The sequence below is a fragment of the Rhinolophus sinicus genome, chromosome 14 (assembly GCF_057876585.1).
Source record: "Rhinolophus sinicus isolate RSI-liver-muscle chromosome 14, RSI-T2T, whole genome shotgun sequence".
Lineage (NCBI taxonomy): Eukaryota > Metazoa > Chordata > Mammalia > Chiroptera > Rhinolophidae > Rhinolophus > Rhinolophus sinicus.
The window spans coordinates 184221969-184244021 of record NC_142514.1 but is presented as its reverse complement, the minus strand read 5'-3'; the positions used below and the strand labels follow the sequence as shown (position 1 = coordinate 184244021).

Here is a 22053-nt window from a genome sequence, read left to right as displayed (position 1 = left end):
GAAACAGACCTGGAGGAGTAAACCCAAACTGCTTCTCTCAGAACTGGATGTATGTTGGCCCCTCATCCTGTGAATGACCCCTGTCTGGTCCAGGATTAGAGGGTGGGGCAAGTGTGTGAGGGCTTTTCCCAAGCTCCGTTTCATTTACTCTTGGAGGGGTGCTGTTCAGAGTCCTTTGAGAAAGAAGTTTAGTCCTTCCCAGCTTTAATTCTCAGCTGGAAGGAGTGAGTTAGCTGTCAGGCTCTGGCTATTGGTCCCTTCGGGATATAACTCAGCTCCTAGGCTGCCATCTAGTTATTCCTGGAACCGCCAGCCACTGACCCAGCATGATGGGAGCTAGGACATGCACATTTCTGCTTGACTTGAGGCTCCTCTCCCCGGTGGTCACTGCCTCAACTCCCCTTACGTTAGCCGAGGCATGGTCAGGCCAGTCTCAGCTCAGAAGCCCTCCTGCCAATCCCACTTTCTCGCCTTTTCTAGCTTGTATTCCTAACTTCATCTCAGCGTCTGCTTCCTAGGGGACCCGAATCGCATGTCTCCTCGCTCCAATCCTGCCCTGGTCTTCATAGCCCCATTTTCCAGGTTGAGGAACCCGAGAGGCCCAGTTTACGTGACTTGTTAGAGGTCACACAGCCCCATGGCCACCACTCCCCAACAGTCCGTGCAGCACATGCCGCCGGATTACTCTTGCTAAACTCCAGCTGCGTTTTGCGACATTCTGTTCAGGAACTGGCCATGGTTACCCATGGTCCCAGGTGAAGCCAGCCCCTTCGCCTGGCACCAGAAAGCTCCTGGAAGACGAGGGACTAGCACAAAGTCCCACACAATTACGATGAAGCGGAGGTGGGACTTGCCCTCAGGCCTGGGGACTCGAAAATCACAGTGCCAACGAGAGAGGGTGCCTCAGGGTCGGACTGGACCCAGGATGGGCCTCGGCCTCTTCTAGCTGCAGCAAAGTCCTGACGGGCCACTGCCGCTGCCTGCTGGGAGGGCTGACAAGCCCTGACTTCCTGGCTGGGAAGGGGTGGGAGCGTCCAGCCCCGTGCCTGGTCCTCACCATCTCTGCTGCCAAGATGGCCCTGGGACAGAGCGGGTATGCAACCACCGGTCCTTGCCCAGCCTGGGCCTGGACACTGAGTTGCTAGGGCTGGCTGCAGCAGCTTCAGTGCCACTCTCCTGGAAGATCCCAATTAATCCTTAATCCTCAATTAGGAGGTCTCTCCTGCCAGCCAGTCTGGCAGGCCTGGGGATCAGGAATTGCTGTCCCCGGCTTGCAGCTTCGCTGGGAGCCATGGCCCGACTTCCTTCCCACAGCCCTGCACCGTTGGTACAGATGGCTTTGCTGCCTGGCTGTTGGTCCTCTTTGCAGGGGCGGGAGGAGTGATGAACATGTGCCAGGGCAAGACCAGAACCCCGCTCAGTCAGCCTCCCCAGCCTGGCAGGCTCTGCAGTTAGGGGCTTGAGGGGGTTGCTGGGATGGGCTTCATCGTCTACAGTGTGTCTGCTGGCACCAGAAGTGACCACATCTCCCCCCACCACCATCTCAAAATGGCTGCTAGCCCAGAAGGTCCCAACAGACAACAAGCTGGAGCAGAGGCCAGGGCCAGAAAGGAACAGTGGGCAGGCCAAGCCTGTGCTGAGCTGAGAGCCCCTTCCTCACCTAAAAGGGACACCTACCACCTGCTCCACCAGCTGTGGCCAGCCAGAGCAAGCCAGAGCCACGAGATCTGATTTCCCAAGCGAACCAGGCTTTTACATTAAATCTACTTTAAATAGTTTTAATATAACATACATTCAGTAAGGCATGTAAACCTTGTGTGCAGCTCAATGAATTCTTACCTGTGTAAGCACCCAGGTAACCATTGAGATATTACATCCATGTACTTTAGAACAGTTCTAGGTTTACAGAATTATTTCGAGGATAGTACAGTAAATTCCTGTATACCCTACATCCAGCTTCTCTTATGTGTTAGGCAAGATTCTCCAGAGAAACAGAACCAATAGGTGTGTGTGTGTGTGTGTGTGTGTGTGTGTGTGTGTGTGTGTGTAAAGATACTTATTATAAGGAATTGGCTCAGGTGCTTATGGGGGCTGAGCAGTCCCAAGACCTGCAGTCAGCAAACTGGAGACCCAGGAGAGCCCGTGGTGTAGCTCCAATGCATCCCAAGGCCTGAAAACCAGGAAAGTTGACGGTGTAAGTTCCAGTTTGAGGGCAGGAGAACACAAATGTTCCAGGTCAGCAGGCAGGCAAAGTTTCCACTTACTCAGCCTTTTTGTTCTATTTAGATTTTCAACTGATTGGATGAGGCCCACCCCATTGGGAAGAGCAATCTGCTTCACTTAGTGCACTGATTCAACAGCTGTTAATCTTATCCAGAAACACCCTCACAGACACATTCAGAATCATGTTTGACCAAATGTCTGGGAACCCCGTGACCCTGTCAAGTTGACATAAAATTAACCATCATTCCATTATTAATATCTTACATTAGAATGGTACATTGGTCACGGTTCATGAACTTATACGGATATGTTATTAACTGAAGTCCACATTTTATGCAGCTTTCATCAGCTTTTCCCTGAGTGTCCTTTTTCTGTTTTAGAATGCCACCCAGGATACTGCATTACATTAGGAATCATGTCTCCTTACTCTTGGCTGTGATGGTTTCTCAGTCTTTCTTTCTCTTTTTTGTCCTTCCTTCCTTCCTTTCCTTTCCTTCCTTCCTTCCTTCCTTCCTTCCTTCCTTCCTTCCTTCCTTCCTTCCTTCCTTCCTTCCTTCCTTTCCTTCCTTCTTTCTTTCTTTCAATGATCTTGACAGTGTTGGGGACTGCTCAGGTACTTCATATAATGTCCCTAATTTGGGAATTTGTCTGATGTTTTCTTCATGATTAGTCTGGAGTGATGGGCTTGGGGGTAGAAGACCACAGAGGTAAGGTGACGTTCTCATGCCATCGTATCAAGGGTGCATCGTAGCATCAACATGGCATCGCTACTGCTGTTCGTCTTGATCACCTGGCCTGAGGCAGTGCTTATCAGATTTCTATAGTATAAAACGACTCCTTTTACGTACTATACTCTCCGGAAGGAAGTCACTATGCACAGCCCACACTTAGGGGCAGAGTGTCGACATAAATTTCTTGGAATTCTTCTGTACGGGAGATTTGTCTCTTCTCCCCACTTATTTGTTTAGTCAATCAATGATATATTTATATCCATATGGGCTCATAGGCATTTATTTTATACTTTAAGTTCTAATCCAATACTATTTTATTTTGTTGTTCAAATAGTCCCAGCTTTGGCTCTTTTATGGTTTCCTGTCTCCCTTTGACATACCCTCATCATTGTGGGGGTTTTGTTTCTGTTTTGAGGATTTTCTTACTTTCTTCACTACAAGATGCTCCAGGATCATCTTGTACATTTCCTGCCCCAGTGCTAGAAGCAGCTATTTCTGCAAGGAACTCTGTTTCATTTAATTGGAGAATGGTGTTAGAAACCAAGATCTGGAGGCTAGCTAGGCCCTCTCAGCCAATACAGTAAGGAGGTATGTGTGTACAGTAACCTGTGGGTATATACATTTATAAATGTTTCTGGATGTAACCAATTGTATCTGTATGAAGCTAAACATGAGTTCATATTAATGTCTCCAATTTCAATTCACTACCACGGGGACCAGCTTTAGCTGTAACGTCTCATTCCTGCAGTGAGAAATAATCCATCCTACATCTACTTAATTTTCAATTCTAGTGTACGTGTGTAGTGGTTTCACAACTGTTAACCCATACCCCCATGGGAAACCACTGTATCAAACTATATAGTACAGTGTTACGTGCAGTTCCTTTTGCCTTTATTCTTACAGACTCCACTCATTTCCAGTCTAGCACGTTATTCCCCTACCCCTTTGGAGAGACTGTTTCATACATTTGTCACACAAATTCTTTTGTCATATTCTGCATCCCACTCTGGGATCCCTGACAACCTAAATGATATTTTTAAAATTTGCACACATTTGGGGGTGGCCAGTTAGCTTAGTTGGTTAGAGCGTGGTGCTGGTAGCACCAAGGTTGCTGGTTCAATCCCTGCATGGGCCACTGGGAACTGTGTCGTCCTTAAAAAATAAAAATAAAAAATGCACACATTAAAGTTTGCTCTTTGACAAATGGTTAATGTCTGGCATTCATCATTACAGTATCATACAGAAATTTCACTGCCCTAAAAAAAAGTCCCCTGTGCTTCATCTATTCAATTCTACCCCTCAGCACACTGGCAAGCAGTAATTTGTTTACCTTCTGTATAAGTTTGCCTTTTCCAGACATGTTGGAATCATACAGTATGTGGCTTTTCCAGGCTGGCTTCTTTCATGTAACAATATGCCTATCTGTGTCGTTTCTTGGCTAGATAGGTATTATTGCTGAATAGTCCATTGTATAGACATATCAGTTTATTTGTCCATTCACCTGTTGAAGTCCACCTCCTCTGGGAAGACTTCGTTTGATATCACCAGGCAGGCCCCCTCCTCTAAGTTCCAATGCACTTTTCTCAGTCTCCACATTTTCTTACCGTACTGTGTGCCTTTACCTCCCTGTGTCTCCCTTGGGACTAGGAGTTCCTTGAGGATAGAAGCCATGGCCACTCATTTCCATATCAGTATCAGTGTCCAGCACAAAGCCTGAGATAGAGGATGGAATCAGAACATGTCTGTTGAATGAATGAATGACCTAGGGATGAGAAAAATCTACAGACTTGGGGGAGCATGAAGGGCACACAAGGCCGGAGAAGTCTGGGGAGAAGTAGCCTGGGAGAAAGGGTTAGTGTTTGGAGGAGAGTGTAAACTCTAGGGTAGTGAGGAATGAGATTTGACGGGGGGTCTGGGTGGAGAAATGGAAAGATTTTGAGACACTGGAGTGGGACAGAAAAGAATGAAATAATAAGCACTTTATGAATATTTATTTAATCCACACAACAACCCTGATAGTTATTACCATCCCCATTTTAGATGGAGAAACTGAGTCATATTGAGGTGAGCAACTTACCCAAGGGAAGATTGCTAGTGGGGATGGTGTGAGATTTAAACCGTTAGTCTGTCTCCAGTAGGTACTCTTGTCCATGGTCCACTTGCTATAGGGCCTGGCATGCAGTATTTAATGAAGATTTGCTCTTCCTGCTACTGTCATTATGAGGCATAGGCGTGGGACCTTGGGGGAGCACGTTGAGAGGAATCTCTGAAGTCGCCCTTGGACCTAACGCCAGCGTAGACCGGAGAACGAAACAAGTTGGAGGAAGAGGTGCAGCGGTGGCGTTGATGAGGTACCCGTTGCCATGGGAACAAACGAAGGCTTTAGGAAGGCGCATGCGCAGATCGGGCACAGGTTGTTGAACCGGCGAAAGGTGACGTAAAAGCGCACGGGGTGGGGCGCAGGGCTCCGAACGTCAAAGCCCAGCGTCCTCCGACATCCGGAGCAGAGGAAAGGCGCGCTGCGCAGCGGCGGCAGCAGCCTCAGCTGAACCAAGACCCAGCGACACGGAGCTGACGCGCGAAGCAGCGCGAGCGAGGCGTGAGGGCGGTGCCCGCGCCCGTGAAGACCTCCTCCGCACAAACCGCGGCGTACCAGACCCAGGTCCGGGATTCCGAGGCCCCGCCTCTCGGGCCTTGGGACTAATCGGATAGAGAGCGCGCGGGCCCTGGCCGCGAACTCGCCAATTGCGGAGGGCGTCGGCCACCGCCCAATCCGGAGCAGACAGGTGCGAGGTCCGGAAGGCGGAGACCAATCAGCAGCGGTTGCGACCTGTTGGAGTCGTTCTCGACCATTGAGGAGGCCCGAGTGACATCTTCGCTCACCAATCGGGAGTGAGGGAGCGCTTGTGCCCGCCCGCCCTTCCGGCCTTAGCTCTATTTACCAGGGGCGTGCATCCCGCCTGCCAATCAGAGCGCGGCTGAGTGGCCAGTCAGCCAACCCCGGAGGAGCGGCCGGCCGGTGTCCCCCGCACCCAGGAGTTGGGGATGTCCTACAAACCCATCGCCCCCGCCCCCACCAGCACCCCGGGCTCCAGCACCCCTGGGCCTGGCACCCCAGTCCCTACAGGTGAGGATCCAGTTCCACCACTGCTCGCGTGCCCGGGCGTTCGAGGTCTCGAAGAGAAGATGGCCTGAGTTCTGCAGTACTGGGCCTGCCGCCTATCCTCCCTGAGCCTCACTTTGCTGGCATGTGAAGTGGGCGTGGTCGTGTAAGGGCCTGATGGGGTGCAGGGGGAGGGGTTTGTCCCTGAAGTTGAGCAGCCTGGCATGAAGAATCTCTTTGGAAGGAATCGGGTGAATCCGGTCGGGGGCTTGGAGCGCTGGGAGGAGGCGTCCCTGTCCCGCGCTGACCTCTTAACTCGCGCATGTTGCAGCCGGAAGTGTCCCATCGCCGTCGGGCTCGGTGCCGGGAGCCGCTGCCCCTTTCAGACCACTGTTTAACGACTTTGGACCGCCCTCCATGGGCTATGTGCAGGTGAGTGGGACCTAGGGAATTGCCTATGATCGGGGACTGGAGGCCCCATGGGGCCTGAGCTCACCTCCCTGTTCTCTTTTGACATAGGCAATGAAGCCCCCCGGCGCTCAGGGTTCCCAGAGCACCTACACGGATCTGCTGTCTGTCATCGAGGAGATGGGCAAAGAGATCCGGCCCACCTATGCTGGCAGCAAGAGCGCCATGGAGCGCCTGAAGAGAGGTGAGTGACACCAGGTTCGCCCACCCCCTCATGCCATCCTGCTCCCCCAGAAAGGAAGGACATCTGGAGGCCACCTGAGCCAAACCTAGACTGGGCCAAGATCACTATCCAGAGGTGTTGTACTGAATTGAATTGAAACTGAGTCTTTTTCCAGGGAAGAACCAGGGAATTTGTATTTAAACGGGGCAGATTTGAGGATTAGCTAAACCTCTAATCTCATCCAGCCCTTCATTTGATTATAGTCCCTCTTACTGAAAGGAATGGGGGTGGGGAGGGAGGGGTCTTCCTCTGGAGGGTGAGGGTGGGACTGTGGAGGGTCGCTGAGACCCTGTATGTTACTTCCCCATCCCCACCCTCACCCCCACCCCAGGCATCATCCATGCCCGGGCCCTAGTCAGAGAGTGCCTGGCAGAGACAGAGCGGAACGCCCGCACGTAACAGGACGCGCCTCCGCCTCCAAGTCTGGACCTTTTCCGGCCACTGCAGGTCACCTGCTTCTCCCTGGCCTTCATCCCGAGTTGCACTTCCTGTCCTGTGTCCCTTGGTGGGTGCCCTCCAGAAACCAGGGGTGGTTCACTCCAGTCGGCAGCACTAACTGGGACCCCTGCCATAGTCAGCAGCAAGGTCACTGTGAGTCCCACCCATGACCTGCCAATGGTGTTGATCCAACTGGAACTTTCTCCTTTCTGTGGGCCCCACCACTCAGCACTTACCCAGGACTTCTCACCACTTTGTCCCAGACCCCTTCTCCCCCAGTGGGGCCTCAGAAGGCCTGTCACCTCCCTGCCTTGTCTCCTGGGCCATAGCCACTCTTTTCTCAGTGTGTCTTTTGCTAAACATGCCCTTTTTGTATAAATAAAAGATAATTTGGAGTTGTTCTCTCAGCTCTTAGTCTTTCTGAGTCTGGTACTTCTACTAAGCCTGGGTGGTCTGGGAAGAAAGAGGGAAAGAGAAGACTCGAAGGGTTGGGAGACAGGCGGACTGGGCCTAGCCCAGCCTTGCACCCTACCCCACTACCCCTTTGTCCAGTTTAGTTTGGGAGGGACTCTGCCCCTGTCCGTCATCAGCCTTCCCAGGTGTAAGTAGTTTAAGAGTTGAGCTCCAGTAGCTGAAACCCTGCCCTCCTTCACATGGTGCCACCAGGGGGCAGCACAAGGCCTTGGCCTCGTCCACAGCTGGAGGGCAATGTCACCAGCCTGGGCCTAGAGGGCTCTACCTCTGGATTAGCAGTGATGCTTGGCAGGGTGGAAATGCCAGTTCACTTAAGCCACGCCCTCACATGCCTTAATGCCCTCACATCCTAAAGTGAATCAGCCCTGGAGATTCTGAATACACACCATCTCTGACTCTGCAGAGAGGAGAAGGCACGCTGTGGCTTCCCCTCCTAACCCCCCGGACCCCACCCACCCACACCCCTTTGCGAAGCAGAGGCAAAGGGGAGAGGGCAAGCTTCCGACATGGTTGAGACCCAGCTCTGTGCTGCCATCCACTGTCCCAGTGCCTTTAGCAAACTGGGTGTGGTCCCACAATCCCAGCCCTCAGGTGTCTCAGCCTTTGCCCAGGGTCTGGTGGCTGGTTGGCCAGACTTGTGAACCCGAAAGATGTAGGTGGGGCCCCACTGAGAGGCTAGTCCTAGGATTCCGAGTGACTGCGGGCCTCTGCCTGGGTGTGTAGCTGAGAGACCCTAGGTGTCTGGGGCGCTGGAATAGGCAGAGGCAAGTCAGAGACCAGCTTCTGGCCAGACTTTGGTGGGGGGAGGCATGTCCCCTACCCTGGATCTGTCTCAGGTTTGAGGGGTTAGGGACGATGGGGCTGGGACCCTGCCATTTTTTCCTAGCACATAGAAAGGCTGGACTAGGGTGGAGATAGAAACCAAGAGTGCTTTGGGGATCCCAACGAGCACAGAGGGAGTAAAAAGCGCCGGCCTCTTCCCCTGCTGCGTTGGGGAAGGAAGGCAGGGGCCGCCCTCCTCCGCCGCGGGCGGGGCTGCCGGACCCCGTAGAGGTGGGGAGGGCCCGCCGAGCCCAGGAAGGGGGCGGAGCGGCCGCAGTGACGCGACGGGCGGCAGGGAGGGACGGCAGGGCGCCGGCAGGCGGATGGGGAGAAAGGTCGGGGCCATGGGCCGACACTGCGCCTCCAGAGGGTCCGGCCACTGCTGGAATCCGAGGCCGGGGCTGGGGGCGCTCGGGGCTTCCCCCCACAGCCCGTCCGCCCCCGCCTGTACCCAGTGAGGGGCGCCCGCCCTCAACTAGAGGTGAGCCGGGACGTCAGTGGATGGGCCAAGAGCACGGCGGGGCACGGGGACGCCGGGGAGCAGAGGGAAGTGGGGACAGTGGGGCCTCTCGCCTGCTCGCTGGGTGCGAGGTGGTGGGGTAGGATGGATGCCTGCAACGGAACGCGGGGGCGCTGAGCGGGTCTCTCAGGGCCGGGCCCTTAGGATACCAAGTGGAGCCACTCGCCTCTGCCCGAAGAGAGGGTCAACCCCTAGGAAGGACGATGGGGTGGCTGCATAGGCAAGTGCCGGGGGTTCAGGAAGGAGGGTGGCGAGGGGGAGAGTGGAGCCCTGGGCTGCCGGCCAGGGTGGGGAAGGCGGGTCTGAGGGCTGGAGGGGTTATTTACCTGGTCCTGGAAAAAAGGTTCAGGTGCGGGGGTGTGGGGAACACTGACATGCTAAGAGGAGGGCGCACCGAACTGCTCGGTGCAGAGACACCGTGGGGGACAAGGCTTTAAGTAGACGCCGGGAGTGGGGGGACACGGGACCCCACCGACTCTGGGAAAGGGATCGTAAAGGGCGGCCCTGAGGGGCGGGTTGTGGAAGGCAGGACCGGAAGGAGGGGTCCGGGGGCTCCAGGGGGCGGGTCCTAGAGGGATGCTGTTTCGAGGGGGCTCTGGACGCCGAGGGAAAGGAGAGGCTGGCCGGCTCGCGCTGCCGCTCCGGGGGGCCCGCGTCAGCGCGCGGTTGCCATGGCAACGGGCGGGTGGGGGACGGGGGCTGCGCGGAAAAGAGGTCAGCGTTCAGTCTCGCTGCTGCTCCCGGCCCCAGGCGGCGCTGGGTTCGCCTCTGCCTCCCCCGTGGCGGGCCCGGGCATGGGGTCCTGTGGCCCGAGCCCCTCGGCCTGGGCGCAGGGCTCGGAGCCGCGCGCCGCCGCCCCGCACTGACGGCCGTGCGGTGCCCTGCGCCAGGCGGAGCGGAGGCCGAGTGCGGCCGGCCGAACACTTTCAGGATGCTCATCAAGGAGTACCACATTCTGCTGCCCATGAGCCTGGACGAGTACCAGGTGGCCCAGCTCTACATGATACAGGTGAGGGCGGTGGGAAGCGGAGACCAATGGGGACCAACATCATGATGGGGTAAGGGCAGGAGCATGCAGGCCGCACTTGGGGAAGAGGGTTGGGCCCAGCTCAACCCCGGCCACTGCTGCTCCGGGGCTTGAAAGGGCTCTGAGGCCAGAGGAGGAGAGAGAGGTCACCCTTTGGATGGGGGAGACGGGGGGAAGGGCTGTGGGAAAGGGGGCAGAAAGGCACAGCCGTGCCTCCCCACCCCCCAAGTACCCAACCCGTGCTGGGTGCTCAGCCCATGTCTGATCTTTAATTTTCCTTCCAATATGTAATCCCATGGGGATAGGGAAAGGAATGCATGAGGAGGCAAGAGTGAGAGGCACACAGTGAGGAGGGGTCCTAGGTGGTAGAGAAGGCTGGAAGGGGGCCCCCAGAGGATGCAGGATCCTGGCAAGCCCAGGTCAGGAAGCCTGGATGGAGGAGGATTAGGCCCCCAAACTGACATAGAGGGGCAGACAGAGACCCCAGAGGGGCAGACAGAGACCCCAGAGGGGCAGACAGAGACCCCAGAGGATAAGGGAAGAGGTCTGGGCTAAGAGAAAGGATGTAGGGGTCTGGGCTTGGGCTGTGAGGAAAATGGGCCAGGGCAGGCTCTCACTCAGGGAGAGTTGGTACAGGCCCTCAGGGAGGCCTGTTCCAGATGTGTTCCCAGAGGATAGGATCAGTCTGCAGAGACAAGAGGGCCAGGATCCAGCCTCAGGGGGCAGAGTGGGCCAAGTTTGGACTCCAGAGCTATAAAAGGGCAGGATTTGAGTGCTCTCAAATTATGAGGGGTTGTGGCAGAAGCCCATCTTGGGGTCCCACGGAGGGGACCAAGGTCAGGTCCTCAGAGAAATGGGGTCCCTTTTACTCTCCTCAGTTCTCCCAGCCCACCCACCCTGGCCTCCTTGCCGCCCCTGGGGTACATGCAGCATGCTGTCACCTCAGAAGCTTGCACTGGCTTCCCCTCTGCCTTGAACACTTCCACCCACCCCACATCCAATCAGTACCCTCCCTCCCTTCAAGTCATGTTCAAATCGTAGTCATGTTATCTTCCTGTGAGGCCTTCTCTGACCATCTATGGAAATTGCAATACCCAACTCAATCCCCTTTATTCTCATCTATGCTTTCTTTTTCCCATAAAACTTACCACCTTATAATTTGTTTTTCTGTGTCTGTCTCCCTCCATTAGAACATAAATTCTGTAAGGGCAGGAGTCTTTGTTTATCAACAGATCCTAATTAATATAATCCCAAACAATGCCTAGAATAAAGCAGACACTCAACCCTGTGGGGGACTGGACAGCAGCTGTGATTCTGATCCCAGGAGCTGCCGGGGGCCAGGGTCAAGTTTCAAGGAGTTGGAAAAACTAGGACTAGAGCCCCCACCCTCCCCCACAGCTGTGTGAGAGGCCAGGCCAAGCTGGGGAATCCTGCGAGCTGAGCCTGAGCTGTGCATTCTGCTCTGCCCTGGACTACAGAAAAAGAGCCGGGAGGAGTCAAGTGGCGAGGGCAGTGGCGTGGAGATCCTGGCCAACCGGCCCTACACAGATGGGCCCGGCGGCAGTGGGCAGTACACACACAAGGTGTACCATGTGGGCTCTCACATCCCAGGCTGGTTCCGGGCACTGCTGCCCAAGGCCGCCCTGCAGGTGGAGGAGGAATCCTGGAACGCTTATCCCTATACCCGAACCCGGTGAGTGGGTGGGTTGGACGTGGGGCCACACGGGAAACAGCCTTCATAGGTGCAATAGTGACCCTTGCCCCTGTGCTCTGCCTAGGTATACCTGCCCCTTTGTGGAGAAATTCTCCATTGAAATAGAGACCTATTATCTGCCCGATGGCGGACAGCAGCCAAACGTCTTTAACCTGAGTGGGGCTGAGAAGAGACAGCGCATCCTGGGTGAGGCCTGGAGCCAGTAGGGGGACCCTGGAGACCTCAGGCCACCTGAATCCTCCACGGGCAGCCGCTGACAAGTCTCAGGCTCTCTCTGGGCCTTGGCTTCCAGTCTTCAAAAGGCTGCCCTCCGGTCCCGAGGCAGGGAAGGGGTGGTGAGGGCTGGAGGGGGCTGGTGGTGCTCAGTGCTGCTGGAACCCCCTCAGACACCATCGACATCGTGAAGGATGCAGTGGCCCCGGGCGAGTACAAAGCAGAAGAGGACCCCCGGCTGTACCGCTCAGTTAAGACGGGCCGAGGACCACTGGCTGATGACTGGGCACGCACGGCAGCCCAATCGGGGCCCCTCATGTGCGCCTACAAGCTGTGCAAAGTGGAGTTCCGCTACTGGGGCATGCAAGCCAAGATTGAGCAGTTCATCCACGATGTCGGTGAGCACCCAGCTGCAGGACAGTCTGTTTACCCAGCATGCACCAGGCCCTGTGTGTGAGCCAGGATGCTCCCAGGCTACAGGAGACACACGAGCATAAAGCCCTATTGCTGTTTGATATGGTGAGCGCTGAGGCGCAGAGGGAAGCAACACAGCCTGGCTGGGGGTCAGGGGAGACTAGCCTTAAGGTACAGGTAAGAGTCAGGAGGACAAGAAGTTGGCGACATGGTCTTCAGGTCTAAGATTCTAAAATGTTCTGTGAATCAAGTGGGACTTAGAGACTCTCCGGAGGGTCATCAGCCCTAACTGGCAACATGCTGAGGAATGCAGGCTAAGGCTGCTGTGACTCGGATGTCATTCTCTCAGGGTCCCTCCCACGCTCAACTCCCACAGTCCCGTCCTCTGGCCCTAGTATCCAGGAGCCCATGTTTCACGCCACTGTAAACCAACTCCACCGATCCTGCAGCTCAGCCCTGCCCCACCTCCCAGGTCTAAAGGTGGGCCACCTGCTGGTAGAAGGATTCCTGGATAGGGACGTCCAGGGGCCTGGGTTCCACTCTACTGCGGACTCTCATGGAACCTCCAGTGAGCCACTTCCCATCTCTGCACCTTAATTTTCCCTTCTGTAAACGAGGAGGTTGGGCCAGATACTAAAAGCCAATGTTGATCAGAAATCCTTTGCTAATCACTTTCCATGCAAGATCTCCTTTGACACCCACAACACCCCCAAGGGAAAGACTATTATTATTCCCATTTTACAGATGAGGAAATTTGCCTGGAGAGTAATACAGGCTCCTTGTCTTGCATTTGGAAAGATACCAAAAGGCACAAATAAGAAAATAAAAGTCACCCACATATAACCACTATTAAGATTTGATATATTTCCTTCCAGAAGTTTATAATTCAATCATTATTACTTTATTTCCTAGATATTGAGGTTTCTAACTATTCCTCCGCTTAAGATGAAAATATCCCAGAATGGGTATCATCTTTCACAACAACCTTCATTAAGTGCCAACACTTCCATTAACTGTTAACACCTTCATTAACCATCAACAATTTCATTAACTGTTAATGCCTTAATTGTTAACTCCTCTGAAGAAATCAGCAGGAAGCCAAATGAAAGAGAAGAACAAGCAGCTTCCTGGGGGGTGGGGGTGGGGGTGGGGTCAGTGCTCAGAGTCTGGCTGTCCAGAGGGATGGAAAAAGCAGTGGGCAGGGAGGGAGGTGGGGCAGGAAGACAGATGCCCTGGTTTCCACTCCCATCCCTTGGATAGCACTCGCCCTGCCCTCCTCTGTGGCTCTGGGTGGGTGCTGTGCCCAGGGGAGCCAATACCCAACCTCAAGGACTGGGCGTGTGGCTGTTGTGGCAGGGAAACTCAGGTTGGGGGGCATTGTTCTGATGCCTGGGCACCTACAGGTTTGCGTCGGGTGATGCTGCGAGCCCACCGGCAGGCCTGGTGCTGGCAGGACGAGTGGACAGATCTGAGCATGGCCGACATCCGGGCACTGGAAGAGGAGACTGCTCGCATGCTAGCCCAGCGCATGGCCAAGTGCAACATGGGCAGTGAGGGGGCCGAGGCCGAGCCCCCAGGGAAGCCATGCACTGAGGCAGGGGTTGGGACCAGCCATGTTAGCACCTCTGATGGGCCCGAAGCCCCCCTTGGCCCTGATGCCTCACCTGATGCCAGCTTTGGCAAACAGTGGTCGTCATCCTCCCGTTCCTCCTACTCATCCCAGCATGGAGGTGAGGCTGAGGCACAGGGAAGGGAGGGAGTGACCCTCACGCTGGATTCCCAGGCTGAGGCTGATGTGGCCCTGCAGGGGGCGTGTCTCCCCAGACCTTGTCCGAGTGGCGCATGCAGAACATTGCCCGTGACTCTGAGAACAGCTCTGAAGAGGAGTTCTTTGATGCCCATGGTCAGCACAGTGGGCCCTGGTGGAGGTGGGGGTGTCCCTGAGGAGCTCCTCCCACCCAATGACACAGCTCCTTGTCCCTTCAGAAGGCTTCTCTGACAGTGACGAGGTCTTCCCCAAGGAGATGACCAAGTGGAACTCCAATGACTTTATCGACGCCTTCGCCTCCCCAACGGAGGCAGAGGGTGTGCCAGGTAAAGATCCGGAACCAGATTGCCAGCACCCCATATGCAGCAGGGACTCGGAGAACAAGTCAGTCCTAAGTTTAATGGGGTCCTAAGATGAATGTCAATCCAGAGAGGGTGCTCATTAAACACACAGATGAATAATGAGTGGATGGAGGGGTGGCTGGAGTATTTTCGGGGTGCAGCCATAGCACAAAGAAAGGAGGAATTTATTTATCTGGGATCTAGGAAGATTTACATGGGAGCTGCCGTCTAAACTGGGTTTTGAAGGATGGGACCAGCTGTGTCCAACAGAACTTTCTGTGATGATGGAAATGTCCTAGCCACCAGGCACATGTGGCTATCAAGCACCTGAAATGTGACTAGTGTGATTAAGGCACTGAATTTTGTACTGTTTCATATTTTCATTTGTTTCAATTTAAATAGGCACATGTGGATAGTGGCTACCACATTGGACAGAGCAGGAGTAGAAGGAATGTTCCAGGCAAACAAGCACTGTGGGGAGGGGCGTCCCTGACAGTAGCAGGACCAGCAGAGAAAAGTAAAATGACCTGGGAGAGTCAAGTGAGAAGAAAAGGTCAGAGGAAAGTGGGGGTTGGGGGTGCTGCTCAGGCAGAAGCAGAGCAGGAGTATCTGAAGTGTCCGATGAAGGGACCCCCACAGACTCCTCAGTCTCCTCCATTCGGTATCCCCTGTCCTATAGACCCTGGAGCCGAGGCCACCAAAGATATCAGGGACGGGGACCGAGCACCCAGGGACTCGGAGGTGAGTAGGATCAGCCACCCATGTCACAGTTGTGCCTACCCGCCTGCCAGGCCACGGTTCTGACACCCCTGGCACCCCACTGTGCTCCACAGGGTCCAGACGGAGCTGGGGAGCTGGGGGCCGAGGCATGCGCAGTCCATGCCCTCTTCCTCATCCTGCATAGCGGCAACATCCTGGACTCCGGCCCTGGAGACACCAACTCCAAGCAGGCAGATGTGCAGACACTGAGCCTGGCCTTCGAGGCCGTCACCCGCATCCACTTCCCTGAGGCCCTAGGCCACGTGGCATTGCGCCTGGTGCCCTGCCCACCCATCTGTGCTGCCGCCTATGCCCTTGTCTCCAAGTACTGGTCAGGGGTGGAAGGGTGGGGGATACACAGGGTCCCCAAGGTGCAGACATCCACCTGGGGGCACGTGGGACCAGGAAGGCCCCATGGAGGGTGGAGGAGGAGGCCGGGAAGCCCGACACCTGGGCCAGTCAGCCACATGGCTGGACCTCAGTTTCTAGTAATGGCTCCATCACAAAGCCTCTAGGGTGCTGACACTCCCACAAAGGCCCACAGCACTAAGACTTACCAGCAGGCCAAGGAGACTTGGAGGGGGCAGTGGAGGGGCTGCAAGCACCCACCCACCACACCTCCTCCTCCTCCAGCCTGAGCCCCTACAGCCATGACGGTGACAGCCTGTCCCGCTCCCAGGACCACATTCCACTGGCTGCCCTGCCACTGTTGGCCACCTCATCGTCCCGATACCAGGGCGCTGTGGCTACTGTCATTGCCCGCACCAACCAGGCCTATGCCGCCTTCCTGCGCTCCTCTGAGGGCACCGGCTTCTGTGGGCAGGTCAGTAACTAGGATGTTCCTGGGGTGCTTGCTATGCAGCCCCTCCTGATGGCACCTCCACTGCAGCCCCTCCTGATGGCGCCACCCTCTCCCCTAGGTGGTGCTGATTGGGGATGGCGTCGGTGGAATCCTGGGCTTTGACGCACTCTGTCACAGTGCCAACGCGGGCACAGGGAGTCGGGGCAGCAGCCGCCGAGGGAGCATGGTCAGTGTGGCTGGACTCTGCGTCCTCAGGAGGGTGGTGTCTTTTCATGTCTAGGGCTCTGGTCCTGGAAGGCGACCTCTCTGCGGGCAAGTCCTCTGCTGCCTCGTTCTGTCCTCCCTGGGGCTCTGCCCACCTACTTTCTTTGAGTCCCTGCCCAACCTCCAAGTCTCTCTCCTCTCTTTCAAATAAGTGGAAATCACTTTGTCTCCAGTCCTAAGGATGTGTCTGTCCCGTTCCTTCTAGAACAATGAGCTACTCTCCCCGGAGGTTGGCCCAGTACGGGACCCCCTGGCAGATGGGGCAGAGGGTCTAGGCGGGGCCAGCCCAGACCCCTCAGTCCTGCCCACCCAGCGCACCCCCAACGACATGGCCAGTCCTGAGGCTGAGGGCTCTCAGAACAGGTGACATTCCTGCCCTATCACTCCCACCCTGGGCTCGTGCTGGCCTGTAAAGGCAGCAGCACTGAGCACCCCTCCTCCACAGCCTGCAGGTGGCCCCCACAACTGCCTCCTCCTCCGGGGAGCCCAGGCGGGCAAGCACAGCCTCCTGTCCACCCACTGCCACCTCCGAGGCTCCTGACGTCCCCATTGGCGCTGCCCGCCTGGACTTCAAGGTCTCTGGCTTCTTCCTCTTCGGCTCCCCGCTGGGCCTGGTGCTGGCTCTGCGCAAAACCGTGATGCCTGCCTTGGAGGGTGAGCCCTCAGGATGGGGGTGGGGGCCTCACACTACCTTCATCTGCCCCTCCCCCATCTCTGAATTTGTCTCACCTGAGATGCTGGCCTTATTGCCATCCCTCACTGTACAAATTAAATGGCCTGGCTATGGCTAAAGAAGGGCAACCTGTGGCCCAGAAAAAAGGGACTAGCCAAGGCTGAATTTCCCAAGGAGCACCAGGAGGAACTCACACCCACAGATGCTCTGTGTGAGAAAGGGTCCAACAGGCATAGAACCACTTGATCCTGAACCATCTGAACAAATCAAATCTGATCTCTTCTTAAAGAGGCAGAAGTTCTGTCTCACTAAGCAAGACCCTGGTGACCTCCCAGGGAGTGCAGTTTGGGAAGCGCTGGCTCAGGGTTACACAGCATGTCAGGGGGCTGCTTCCCACACCCCTTGCCTCCCAGAATGCCCAGGTGAACCCCTTCCCTACTTTATCTTCTGGGTACCAGTGGCCCAAATGCGTCCAGCCTGTGAGCAGATCTACAACCTCTTCCATGCGGCCGACCCCTGTGCCTGCCGTCTTGAGCCCCTGCTGGCCCCCAAGTTCCAGGCCATCGCCCCACTGGCCGTACCCCGCTATCAGAAGTTCCCTCTGGGAGACGGCTCATCCCTGCTGCTGGGTATGTCCCCAACCAAGATAAAGGGGAGAAGGAGGGCACCAAAAGGGAGAGACAAGGATGGATCCTCTCACCCAAGAAAACATGAAGTAGTTCCCACATCGCTGATAACCTCTCGGGTCACCACTCCCGGGACAGGGAGCCCTACTCCAGCCCCTTGGGAGGTCTGCGTCCCCAAGACCCTGTGACATTCTCTGCCCAGGAGTGGAGGGCCGTGGTGATGACTGGGCTAGAGAGAGGAAGTCAGGTGACACTGGTGTGCCAGTGTTTGAAAGCAGCCACCAGTGGGGGGCAGGGGGGTCTGCTGTGTCTGTGTTACGGGTGCATTGTGTCCCCATATGCATTTGTGTTCATGTATCAGTATGGGGCATGTATGTGTATGCATGCAAGTGGGGACCCATTTGGCCCCATGAGACAAATGGAGCTGTGTTCGGGTGGTGGAGGCAGGCATTCTGGCAAGAATGCAGCAGGCTGTTGGCGTGAGCTAAGAGGGGAGAATGTTCCCCACTCTTCCCTTCCACCCAGATGTGGGGCAGTTCAGCCTCAGCCAAGACCTGACCAGGGAGGGCTGGCAGGGAAGATGGCAGAGGTGTGAGGGCTGAGCTGTCCTGGAACCCCTAGGTGGGAAGACAGGAGGGCAGCCTGGCCCAACCTGCTGCTGAGGTTGCCCCTCCTCCCCCAGCTGACACTCTGCAGACCCACTCAGGCCTCTTCCTGGAGGAGCTGGAGATGTTGGTGCCCTCAACACCCACCTCTGCCAGCGGTGCCTTCTGGAAGGGCAGTGAGCTGGGCACCGAGCCGCAGGCCCAGCCAGCTGCCCCCAGCACGGCCAGTGAGGTGGTTAAGAGTAAGTCAGCCAGACACCCAGCCTGGGGAGGGGGCCTTAATTCCACTTCCAACGCCCAGCTGAAACACCCCTGCCCCTCGCATCTGCTCTGGAAACTCCCTCTCCCAGCACCCAGCAAAGCAGGCTTACAGGAAAGGAGGGAGGGAAGAGTATCCAGGGGCCAGGCAAGTAGGCACGGGGTGGGAGGCCACCCTGACTCACTGCCCGCCATGGCTGTGCAGTCCTGGAGCGATGGTGGGGGACCAAGCGGATTGACTACTCGCTGTACTGCCCCGAGGCGCTCACTGCCTTTCCCACCGTCACGCTGCCCCACCTCTTCCACGCCAGCTACTGGGAGTCAGCCGATGTGGTGGCCTTCATCCTGCGCCAGGTGGGCCCGGGGATACGGGGTGGGAGATGGATGGGGAGTCGAGCGGGCCGGGGAAAGGCAGCCCCAGGACCCTGTTCACGTGACCTTGCCTGGTCCTGGGCAGGTGATCGAGAAGGAACGGCCACAGCTGGCCGAGTGCGAAGAGGCGTCCATCTACAGCCCGGCCTTCCCGAGGGAGAAGTGGCAGCGCAAACGTACCCAAGTCAAGATCCGAGTATGTGCACGGTCCCTCGCACCCTCAAAAGCGAGGCCCTGCCTCCTTCCCCCATCCCCGCCCCCACGGCCTTCCCGGGTCCCGCCCTGCCCCCAGGGTTCTGGACCCACCTCCTCATGCCTCCGCCCTGCCTCTGGGAACTCCACTAGTTTCTTCCCCAACCCCTGCCAAGTCAGGTCAAGGATGGCCACTCACCCATCCCGCCTCATCCTCTGCATCCTGTCCTTTCATGGCTCCACCCCCTCGGAACCGGAACCGCAGTCCACACACACGCACTCAGGACCTCAGCTCTGGGTTGGCAAAAGCGCCCACCCTGCAGGCCTCGCCCCTCTACCACATCGGCCCCGCCTCCTCCAGCCTCCGCCCCTGCCTGGGCTATGGTCCCGCGCCTCAGCTCCCCGGCATCCCCAACATCTGGTTGCGGGCTCACACCGTCTCCTCCCACCAGAACGTCACTTCCAACCACCGGGCGAACGACACGGTGGTGTGTGAGGGCCGCCCCCAGGTGCTGAATGGACGCTTCATGTACGGGCCCTTGGACGTGGTCACGCTCACCGGAGAGAAGGTCAGAACCCAGCGGCCTTGGCCCAGCGTAGACCCGTCCCTGTCCTGGTCCTGCCTCCAGCTCGCGGCCTGGCCAGGTTGAGCGCCCAGCTCCAGCCACCCCCGTAACAGGCCGGTCTCTGCTCTCCTCCACTCAAAGTCACGGGGTGCCCAGGGTCTCCGCCCCATGGACCCTCTCCCCACCAGGTGGACGTCTACGTCATGACGCAGCCGCTGTCGGGCAAGTGGATCCACTTTGGTACCGAGGTCACCAACAGCTCGGGCCGCCTCACCTTCCCGGTGCCCCCCGAGCGTGCGCTGAGCATTGGCGTCTACCCTGTGCGCATGATGGTCAGGTGAGCGTGGGGCGGGTCGAGCTTCTGTGGGGCGGGACTCTGGGTCTTGCCCCAATGCTGCTTACGCCGCCTGCGGACCGCAGGGGCGACCACACGTACGCTGAGTGCTGCCTGACTGTGGTGGCCCGAGGAACCGAGGCCGTGGTCTTCAGCATCGACGGCTCCTTTACCGCCAGCGTCTCCATCATGGGCAGCGACCCCAAGGTGCGCGCCGGCGCAGTGGACGTGGTCAGGTAGGAGCAGCCGCCGCCTGGCTCACCGTGCAGACCTGCCCCCACCACTGGTGCTTGGAGTTCACCACAGCCCTACCCCGCAGGCACTGGCAGGATGCAGGCTACCTGATCGTATACGTAACCGGCCGACCGGATATGCAGAAGCACCGGGTGGTGGCCTGGCTGTCACAGCACAACTTCCCCCACGGCGTTGTCTCCTTCTGCGACGGCCTCACCCATGACCCGCTGCGCCAGAAGGCGATGTTTCTGCAGAGCCTGGTGCAGGAGGTGCGGCTGGGGAGAGTCCCACCTCCACCCTCGCCCCGGCCCTGGGCCATAGGACGGCCCATCTGGTCCCACCCCCATCACCCTCCGGACCCTAATCAACGATGGGAGAGGCCCCTTATGGTCCTCGTGCTCCTAGAGGCCCCAGTCCTTGGGGCCAACTAGAGAGAACCCTTTGGTTCCGCCCTCCTGGGGGCCTGGTGATGCAGGACTCGACTAGCAGAACTCCCTAAACTTCTGACCCTGGACTCCCACCAGACCCCGCCCCCAGCCCCATGGCCCCGCCCTTGGTGCGGCTGACTGGCGTCTCCCCCCCACAGGTGGAACTGAACATTGTGGCGGGCTATGGGTCCCCCAAAGACGTGGCTGTATACGCGGCGCTGGGACTGCCCGCGAGCCAGACTTATATCGTGGGCCGCGCCGTACGGAAACTGCAAGCACAGTGCCAGGTGAGGGCCAAGTGAAGGCGGGGCTAGGAGCCTAGGCCTGAGGCCCTAAGGATTACCTGTGTTAAGCGCCTGAGGGAGGCATCTACGAGAGGCTGGCTGGCCTCAGGGGACCTGGTCTCCTCCTAGGACAGGGGTAATGAACAACTCGAAGCTGCCAGGCAGACCGGGATTGATAACTCAGGCTGGAGTGTGCTCAAGACCTTGAGTGCTGGCTCCACTCTGGCATTGTCTTGGGCATGGACCTTGATCTTTCTAAACCCCAATTTCCTGTCTGTAAAATCGAAATGATAAAATGGCACCGACCTCTACAATTATCATGAAGATCATATGATTTACTGCACATTAGTGTGCAGAGGGCTGGACACGAAAGTGTTCACTAAATGTTAGGTGGTATTACTCCCCCCACACACAAGAATCCCATTTTACAGATGAAGAAACTTAGGCCCAGAGAGGTACAGAGCTAGGAGTAAAGCCAAGGTGGCCTGGCTCCCAGCCTGACGTTCCTTCTTCCTGAGAGAAGACTCACGATCAGGCTATGCCGGGCCTAGAATGCAGCCAGCACTCCCCATGAGCCTGGAGAGGACAGGGGAGGGCAGCGTGTGGGCCTCAGACCAACATTCCCTCATCCCTGCCCCCCTCTGCCCACAGTTCCTGTCAGATGGCTACGTGGCCCACCTGGGCCAACTGGAGGCTGGCTCCCACCCTCATGCCCCCACGGGACCCTCGAGGGCCACCCTGGCCAAGAGCAGCTATGGCGGGGCTGCCCCCGTGGACTTCCTCCGCAAACAGAGCCAGCTGCTTCGCGCAAGGGGTCCCAGCCAGGTGGAGCGCGAGGGCTCAGGGACACCGCCCACCACCCTGGCACGGGGCAAGGCCCGAAGCATCAGCCTCAAGTTGGACTGTGAAGAGTGAGACCCAAACTGTGGCTGGACCTGGGTTATTTATTCACACATTCGAGGGGCCCAAGTGGCCATGTGTGGGAGGCGGCAGGCCCAGACCTCTGGCCCCAGCCCTGGCTCCCCAGCCCCACACCCTGCATCTTTGCCTGCCCCTCAGTGTTACTTCCCTTTTACGTGGGGGGATCCAGCCCAGGGGGGAGGGAGGACAGAGTGGAAAGGACCCAAAGGCTTTTCCAGTATGTAAATCCATGAAAATAAACACCACCTGCATCCTA

At 57.1% G+C, this 22053-nt stretch overlaps 1 protein-coding gene, 1 long non-coding RNA gene and 1 other non-coding gene across 9 annotated transcripts; 2 read left to right on the top strand and 1 right to left on the bottom strand.

Annotated features, from left to right (window-relative positions):
- Positions 1 to 3700: 3700 nt before the first annotated feature.
- On the bottom strand, positions 3701 to 5386 carry LOC141572292 (uncharacterized). Its single transcript, XR_012497653.2, has 3 exons — positions 5032 to 5386; positions 4559 to 4667; positions 3701 to 4106 (listed from the first exon to the last, which is right to left on the bottom strand). It is a non-coding gene; the product is annotated as an uncharacterized LOC141572292 (long non-coding RNA).
- TRNAT-GGU (transfer RNA threonine (anticodon GGU)) lies at positions 4016 to 4089 on the top strand. Its single transcript has one exon. It is a non-coding gene; the product is annotated as a tRNA-Thr (tRNA).
- Positions 5387 to 5418: 32 nt separating the features above from the next.
- Positions 5419 to 22053, top strand: LOC109450414 (cyclin-dependent kinase 2-associated protein 2). Of its 7 annotated transcripts, XM_088789734.1 has the most exons (26): positions 5419 to 6081; positions 6389 to 6489; positions 6577 to 6709; positions 9893 to 10011; positions 11508 to 11722; positions 11808 to 11929; positions 12130 to 12354; positions 13774 to 14100; positions 14178 to 14273; positions 14357 to 14464; positions 15159 to 15220; positions 15313 to 15563; positions 15872 to 16061; positions 16159 to 16266; positions 16510 to 16667; positions 16750 to 16958; positions 17436 to 17606; positions 18286 to 18450; positions 18672 to 18820; positions 18924 to 19034; positions 19483 to 19599; positions 19785 to 19933; positions 20017 to 20166; positions 20250 to 20433; positions 20751 to 20879; positions 21528 to 22053. In XM_088789734.1, the coding sequence occupies exons 1-26, from the start codon at positions 6000 to 6002 to the stop codon at positions 21789 to 21791; spliced, it is 4095 nt and encodes a 1364-aa protein (XP_088645860.1). In that variant the 5' UTR covers positions 5419 to 5999; the 3' UTR covers positions 21792 to 22053. The 7 variants fall into 7 exon arrangements, with proteins under 7 accessions (XP_088645860.1, XP_088645861.1, XP_019593268.1 ...); XM_019737700.3 differs by lacking the exons at positions 5419 to 6081; positions 6389 to 6489; positions 6577 to 6709 and adding an exon at positions 8756 to 8963; XM_019737701.3 differs by lacking the exons at positions 5419 to 6081; positions 6389 to 6489; positions 6577 to 6709 and adding an exon at positions 8829 to 8963 and having other exon boundaries at positions 14360 to 14464.

Excerpts from the sequence above, each read along its gene's own strand:
- LOC109450414 (XM_088789734.1), top strand. The coding sequence starts at position 6,000 with ATGTCCTACAAACCCATCGCCCCCGCCCCCACCAGCACCCCGGGCTCC. Across the intron at positions 14,274-14,356 it reads GGAGTTCTTTGATGCCCATG|AAGGCTTCTCTGACAGTGAC; the intron begins GTCAGCACAGTG and ends TTGTCCCTTCAG. Across the intron at positions 16,062-16,158 it reads GCACCGGCTTCTGTGGGCAG|GTGGTGCTGATTGGGGATGG; the intron begins GTCAGTAACTAG and ends CCTCTCCCCTAG.